Source organism: Oncorhynchus gorbuscha, linkage group LG22 (assembly GCF_021184085.1).
Source record: "Oncorhynchus gorbuscha isolate QuinsamMale2020 ecotype Even-year linkage group LG22, OgorEven_v1.0, whole genome shotgun sequence".
Taxonomy (NCBI): Eukaryota; Metazoa; Chordata; class Actinopteri; order Salmoniformes; family Salmonidae; genus Oncorhynchus; species Oncorhynchus gorbuscha.
In genome coordinates this window covers 17,093,462-17,100,456 of record NC_060194.1, presented here as the reverse complement: position 1 = coordinate 17,100,456, position 6,995 = coordinate 17,093,462, and the positions used below count along the sequence as shown (strand labels likewise).

Genomic DNA, 6,995 nt, shown 5'->3' with positions numbered 1-6,995 from the left:
TTGTGCCGGGTGGAGATTAGAGTACATTGCCATTAAGGCCAGATCGTTCAAGTTGACCAGCACGGTCAAATAAGTGGTTGTAGAGGGTGCAACAGGTCAGCACATCAGGAGTAAACGTCAGTTGGCTTTTCATAGCCGAGCATTGAGGTCGAGAGAGACGAAAACAGCATGTCCGATGAACAGGTCCATGTTCCATATCCGCAGGCAGAACAATTGAAACCAGTTGGCTTTAATAAATACATCTTGTACGTACACACGTCTTTAACCAGCGAGTGTGGAAACGCAAAGCTACATTCTGGGATTCGAACCACCAAACAGCTGCCTCACTACATAGTCTACAGGGAACGGCTGAGGTAAGGAAATGTAACACTAATATTCAGACAGCACGCTGACATCCACGTGAAATGTTCTACTTTTAAAGCTACAGTTTGTGGAGCAATAAACTCACCAAAAAAATACATCCCTTTTACAAGGACCATGTCTTTTGAAGAAAATTGGAAATTTACAAATTAACATCAGATCTTCATTGTAAAAGGTTTAAACACTTTCCCGGCGCTTGTTAATGACTTAATGAACATGCACCTGTGGAAAGGTCATTTGGACATTAACAGCTTACAGGCAAGTAAGGGCAGTCAGGAAAATGCACACTAAAGAGGCTTTTCTGACTCTGAAAGACAAGAAGCCCAGGGTCCCTACTCATCTGCATGAACGTGCCTTAGGCATGCTGCAAGGAGGCATTACGGAGACAGGACCGACAGCTGATTGTCCTTGCAGTGGCGGCCCACGGGTAACACCTGCGGGACAGGATGGCAACTGCCCAAGCTACACAAGGAAGGCACAATCCCTCCATCAGTGCTCAGACTGTCCGCAATAGGCTGAGAGGCGTGACAACGCCACCAGCCATACTGCTCGTTCTGTGTGTGATTTCCTGCAAGACAGGAATGCCAGTGTTCAGACATGGCCAGTAAAGAGCCAGGACCTCAATCCCATTGAGCACGTCTGGGTCCTGTTGGATCTGAGGGTAAAGTGCCATTTCCCCCCAGAATTGTCTGGGAACTTGCAGGAGCCATTGTGCAAGAGCGGGGGTAACATCTTGCAGCAAGAACTAACAAATCTGGTGCAGTCCATGGAGATGCACTGCAGTACTTAATGCAGCTGGTGGCCACACCAGATACTGACTTACTTTTGACCCCCCCTCATTCAGAGAAACATTCCATTTGTGGAACTTGTTTAGGTCTGCTGAAGCTAATGTTCATAAATATTTAAAATGTGGTAAATTGCAGCAAACTCAACATATGATCATTTTCTACTTATTTTAAAGCTACATACACTGTTCATTTACGTTAATGTTTGTGGAGTCAGACAACTTCAGGTCCTAAGGTAATTCTATTCTTCAAGAAACAATGGAGCAACAATATCAAAGAATTTAAATGCCCACTGAACAGACACCCAGACTGCATCTTCAAGAAACAAAGTGAAGCAGTGTTTAATAACCACTCATGAGATTAAATACGTACACCCGTTTTATTGACAACAAGCTACAATAACTACACAAGTCAAATGTAATTTACAGCAACAAATACCTTCAAAGTAATTCACTATAACATGAAACATTTGCAGTTAGGATGCTACTCTGGTGTCAGCATTTTTGGTTTCAATTGACAGTTTGAAGGATTAAACAGGTTCTTATGGAGCACACGGAGGGATAGCTCTCTCCACATGATTCATCGTTCCAGCCGTTTTCAGCTTAAGAGGAAACACGAAATAGAAATGACCTCGATGTACACACGAGTAGGTCACATTTATTTCTTAAACTTACTCAAAAAAAAGTTTAATTTGATGAATGATAATGTACCTCCAAAGTTGATCTGAATACATGGCTCTCTGCGACCATTGTGGTTATTCGGCTCCCCTTCAGCCCAGCTCTGGTGATCAAATTTGGAGCCGTCACTCCAGAACCATAGCCTGTCCTGTGTGGAAGTAGTGAGATCTCAGTATCAAATGTTACATGTGCTTGCTGAACAATTTCTAAAATACAACACTCATGGTCTTTCCTCCAACAAAACAGTAAAAGCCACCACTACCAAAACATGCAGACTGACAATGGAACTGTTGGGTGAGAAAAAAAATACACAAGTGTTGATACTACAGCCACATTTCTAGAAATCCCCAAAATAGAAAAAGACAGCTAGTAAGTTGTTTCTGCGCCATAGCAAAGAGGAAGAGGCGAAGCGAGAAGGATAACAAAGCCCAAAATCTGCCTTCAAGCGGGTAGCGTTTTTCCTGGTCACCAAGCAACTCGTTTTTGTATGGCCGTCAATTTCATTAACGAAAAACATAATGGCTTATTTGAGCAAATATACGTTTTGTAATGCTTAGGTTGTTACGAGTACTGATACAAGTAGCACACATGACATGCCAGAAACTGAGAAAAACATTTCTCGGAGTTGTGCCTGTCCCTCGAATCTGACCGACATTGCAGACTCTTCACATCGTTAGAGGCCAATGGAGTATCTGGTTCATCTAATGGATCAGATGTGGCAATTGCTCTGGATATTTCGAGATGCTCAACTCAAATCTAGACCTACAACCAACAGTATTTATTTTGCTTTTGACAATGACTTCACACGAGGCATAGGTCACATGCCTAAATACTTAAAATGACATTAATATCAGTTTAAAGAGATGACATTGGTTAAAAGGTCGGCAAGTAACTTCATGCCTACTGTGCCAAAGCAATTTACAGTTATTAAAATGGGAGTGTGGATATAATGGTAATATCCAAATTCCACGTAGAACTCGAGTTGCGAATGTCAATCTTTCCTCTGCGGTACCTCAAACTGTGGTCATTACCAGCTGAGAAACTGGAGAGTTGATTACTCCTGGCACAGAGTTGTCTGACCAGTGTCTTAACACCTACTCCGAGCTGATGGTTTTATTAGTCTTAAGTCACCTTTTCCACCTTTGCTTGAACAGCATCAAATCCGCCAATCCAGGTAAGAGGGAAACTGCCAGTCGTGATCAACACCACCGCCTGTACAAATTGGGACTCTTCATAGCTGTGCACAGATGCCAGGTTTGCGCCAAGGTACTTTACAGTGTTGTACACAGGCTTCAGTTTTTCTCCAAGTAACTGACAGTGGCGCTAGAGCAAGCAGTACACAGAGACAAAGACATGTCATAATGGAAGTATTAGTCAGTTGTCCAGTCTGAGAATTTGTCTTCTGGACTCTCAAAATAGGAATTAGTTCATCTCAGTCTTAACCCATGCCTTGAGGGTTCTAATATACAAGAGGGCCCAACTCCACACAATATTGAAAAGCCTATAGAAAATTGCAATTACAGCATATTAAGGGGAGGTTCAGTATTTTACATGAGGCGCCTGTTAAAATAAGGCCAAAGCACCTTAAACTCAAAAAACTAAGTTGACTTCAATTGTAGAAAGCAAGCATTATACCTCCGCATTGGGCCATGTCCTTGCCGTTTTGACAAACATGAAGCAGCGTGAATTAAAATGGAACCAGCCTCTGGGGCATGGGTTTCTTTGGTCTGCTGCAAATGTCACCAAATCATCTGAAAGTAGAAGACAGGGAGGGTTCCGAAATTGCAGCAGACTTTAAAGGATAGTCCAGACTGACCCTTGCATCAAAAATAACATTTGGAGATCAGTCATACCACACTACAACAAAACATACACAATCAATGATGTAAAGCACAAACTCATTCCACAGAGCACAGAGTGTCTACAGGTTTTCGCTCCTCCCTCGATTGATCAATTTAGGTCACTAATTAGTAAGGAACTCCCCTCACCTGGTTGTCTAGGTCTTCATTGAAAGGTAAGCCAACTGCAGATGCAAGAGACTCCGTGGAATGCGTTTGACACTCGTGATGTAAAGTGTGAGGCTGACTCTTACTTGCTATGCGCGCAGTCATTCTGTCGCCTAGTGTAAAGGCAGCGCAGAGAAGCAGTAGAAGGGTCAACATCGCCATGGTGATAGTCTCCTGAGAGACACACACGAGATAAGCCATCAGTGTTTCCCCAACCTCTCCTCGAGTACCCCAGCAAGTCCACTTAACACATTCAACTAATGAAGGGCTAAGGAATACCAGGCATCATCTCTTCCACCACAGAGTAGATTAGCCTGGCACACGGAATAAGGAGAAGTCTATGCTCTTGGTTTCTCCCCAAAACAGCACCCTAGATAACTAACCCCGATGCATGGCACACCTAGTAAGTCACCTTTTTGCAAATGAAATTGGCTGGTAAAGTACATTTTTCTAGAGCAGGAGACGCAACTTGCCTGGCATGAGCTACCTTTTATTAATACACACGTCGCAAGCGACTTCTTTCAAATAGGCTCATTCTTCTCTGCCCTACAACTCTTCAGTGTACCGTTCTGGCAATAGACACAGTAAAATGAGTAATAAACTAAAGGGGCCCTATAAAAAAGCTGTGATTTTAAACCCCAAATTACAGCCATTGTCATAAATGTTCTCAGTTCAATTTCCTGGTTTGACACTCAATTACAATTGGTAATGGAGAACCAAATGTAATGTTCTGAGTCCAAGGCAGTGCTTAAATCACATCAGAAAACCATTTATTTTATGTCTGGAAGAAAAGTAACACGTGAGAAAGCAATGCGTGGTCGAATGTGCCAGTCTAGCGATGGTTCTGTATTGCCAATTGCTGCTCATTTCATGGCAAGGTTTGCAAATAACAATAGATACAATTTCTATACTTTTGACAAGTATACCTTGCAGTTAATACTTAGTTGTGAAAGAATCTGGCAACCCACTAGGCATCAACTGGCTACACAGGGAGTGAGCGACAAGGCAATATTGCTGGAAATTAATATATGGTTTTAAATGTGACGTTTTAAGCCAATAGTTGACTAACCAGAGGTGGGATAACGTCAAGTCGCGTTGATTTAGTAACTTGCAGTGTCTAATACTCGAGATTTGTTTGACAGTTGAACACGTGAAAAAATATTTACTACTACTATGACCTGTTGGAGACCCCTGCCCTATGTAACGCACCACATTTGAATAGGGTCACATATGCCCGATGGGTCCTGGTCAAAAGTAGTGCACCACATAGGTTACCATTTGGGATGACTATGTTGAACTCTCACCTGTAGTCTGGTCATGTCAGCGCTCTGATTGTGAGATGGGTTCTACTGCTTCCTGCTCTCCTTTTTTTAAGGACCCATCCAGTCAGACCCCTCCCTCTCTCATCCTTTAACCGGTCAAATAATCAACTAATCATCAAGCTTTTATCATTTGAATCAGCTGTGTTGTGTTAGGGCAAAAACCAAAACGTGTAGCCACGGGAAGAAGTTTGTTGGTGCAGGGTACTTTTAATGAATGCTATTTTCAATTGGGGTGCTGGAAAAATATCTTTGCCTGTGCTACAGGCACTCTATTGGTCCACTATTATAGCACAACTTTTGTGAAAATGTAACAAATCTATAAAAAGTTAACATATATATATATATATTGGACACACCTACTCATTCAAGGCTTTTTCTTTATTTTCACTATTTTCTTTGTAGAATAATAGTGAAGACATCAAAACTGTGAAATAACAAATGAAGGCCTGATTCACACAGTCTCTGAACAGTTGATGTTGAGATGTGTCTGTTACTTGAACTCTGTGAAGCATTTATTTGGGCTGCCATTTCTTTTCTTTTCCTTTTTAAATGTAACCTTTATTTAACCAGGTAGGCAAGTTGAAAACAAGTTCTCATTCACAATTGCGACCTGGCCAAGATAAAGCAAAGCAGTTTGACACATACAGCGGAGCAAAATTTGCAAATAAATTCATTAAAAATCCTACAATGTGATTTTCTGGATTTTTTTCTTCTCATTTTGTCTGTCATCGTTGAAGTGTACCTATGATGAAAATTACAGGCCTCTCTCATTTCTTTAAGTGGGAGAACTTGCACAATTGGTGGCTGACTAAATACTTTTTTGCACTGAACAACAACACAGAGTTACACATGGAGTAAAACAAACATACAGTCAGTAATACAGTAGAAACAAGTCTATACACGATGTGAGCAAATGAGGTGAGATAAGGGAGGTAAAGGTGAAAAAAGGCCATGGTGGCAAAGTAAATACAATATAGCAAGTAAAACACTGGAATGGTAGATTTGCAGTGGAAGAATGTGCAAAGTAGAAATAAAAATAATGGGATGCAAAGGAGCAAAATAAATAAATAAATAAAATAAATACAGTAGGGAAAGAGGTAGTTGTTTGGGCTAAATTATAGGTGGGCTATTTCGGGGGTGACCAGAGAGATATACCTGCTGGAGCGCGTGCTACAGGTGGGTGATGCTATGGTGACCAGCGAGCTAAGATAAGGGGGGACTTTACCTAGCAGGGTCTTGCAGATGACATGAAGCCAGTGGGTTTGGCGACGAGTATGAAGCGAGGGCCAGCCAACGAGAGCGTACAGGTCGCAATGGTGGGTAGTATATGGGGCTTTGGTGACAAAACGGAGGGCACTGCATCCAATTTGTTGAGTAGGGTATTGGATGCTATTTTGTAAATGACATTGCCGAAGTCCAGGATTAGTAGGATGGTCAGTTTTACAAGGGTATGTTTGGCAGCATGAGTGAAGGATGCTTTGTTGTGAAATAGGAAGCCAATTCTAGATTTAACTTTGGATTGGAGATGTTTCATGTGGGTCTGCAAGGAGAGTTTACAGTCTAACCAGACACCGAGGTATTTGTAGTTGTCCACGTATTCTAAGTCAGAACCGTCCAGAGTAGTGATGTCTGTAGGTCTGTAGCAGTTTGGGTCAAGAGTGTGTCCCCCTTTGAAGAGGGGGATGACCGCAGCTGTTTTCCAATCTTTGGGAATCTCAGACGACACGAAAGAGAGGTTGAACAGGCTAGTAATAGGGGTGGCAACAATTTCTGCAGATCATTTTAGAAAGAAAGGGTCCAGATTGTCTAGCCCGGCTGATTTATAGGGGTCCAGATGTTGCAGCT

The 6,995-nt window shown here is 42.0% G+C and overlaps 1 protein-coding gene across 1 annotated transcript; it reads right to left on the bottom strand.

Annotated features, from left to right (window-relative positions):
* Positions 1–1,510: 1,510 nt before the first annotated feature.
* Positions 1,511–5,199, bottom strand: LOC124010118 (ladderlectin-like). Its single transcript, XM_046322475.1, has 6 exons — positions 5,133–5,199; positions 3,915–4,002; positions 3,458–3,573; positions 2,954–3,145; positions 1,856–1,970; positions 1,511–1,746 (listed from the first exon to the last, which is right to left on the bottom strand). The coding sequence occupies exons 1-6, from the start codon at positions 5,145–5,147 to the stop codon at positions 1,655–1,657; spliced, it is 618 nt and encodes a 205-aa protein (XP_046178431.1). The 5' UTR covers positions 5,148–5,199; the 3' UTR covers positions 1,511–1,654.
* Between the last annotated feature and the right edge of the window lie 1,796 nt (positions 5,200–6,995).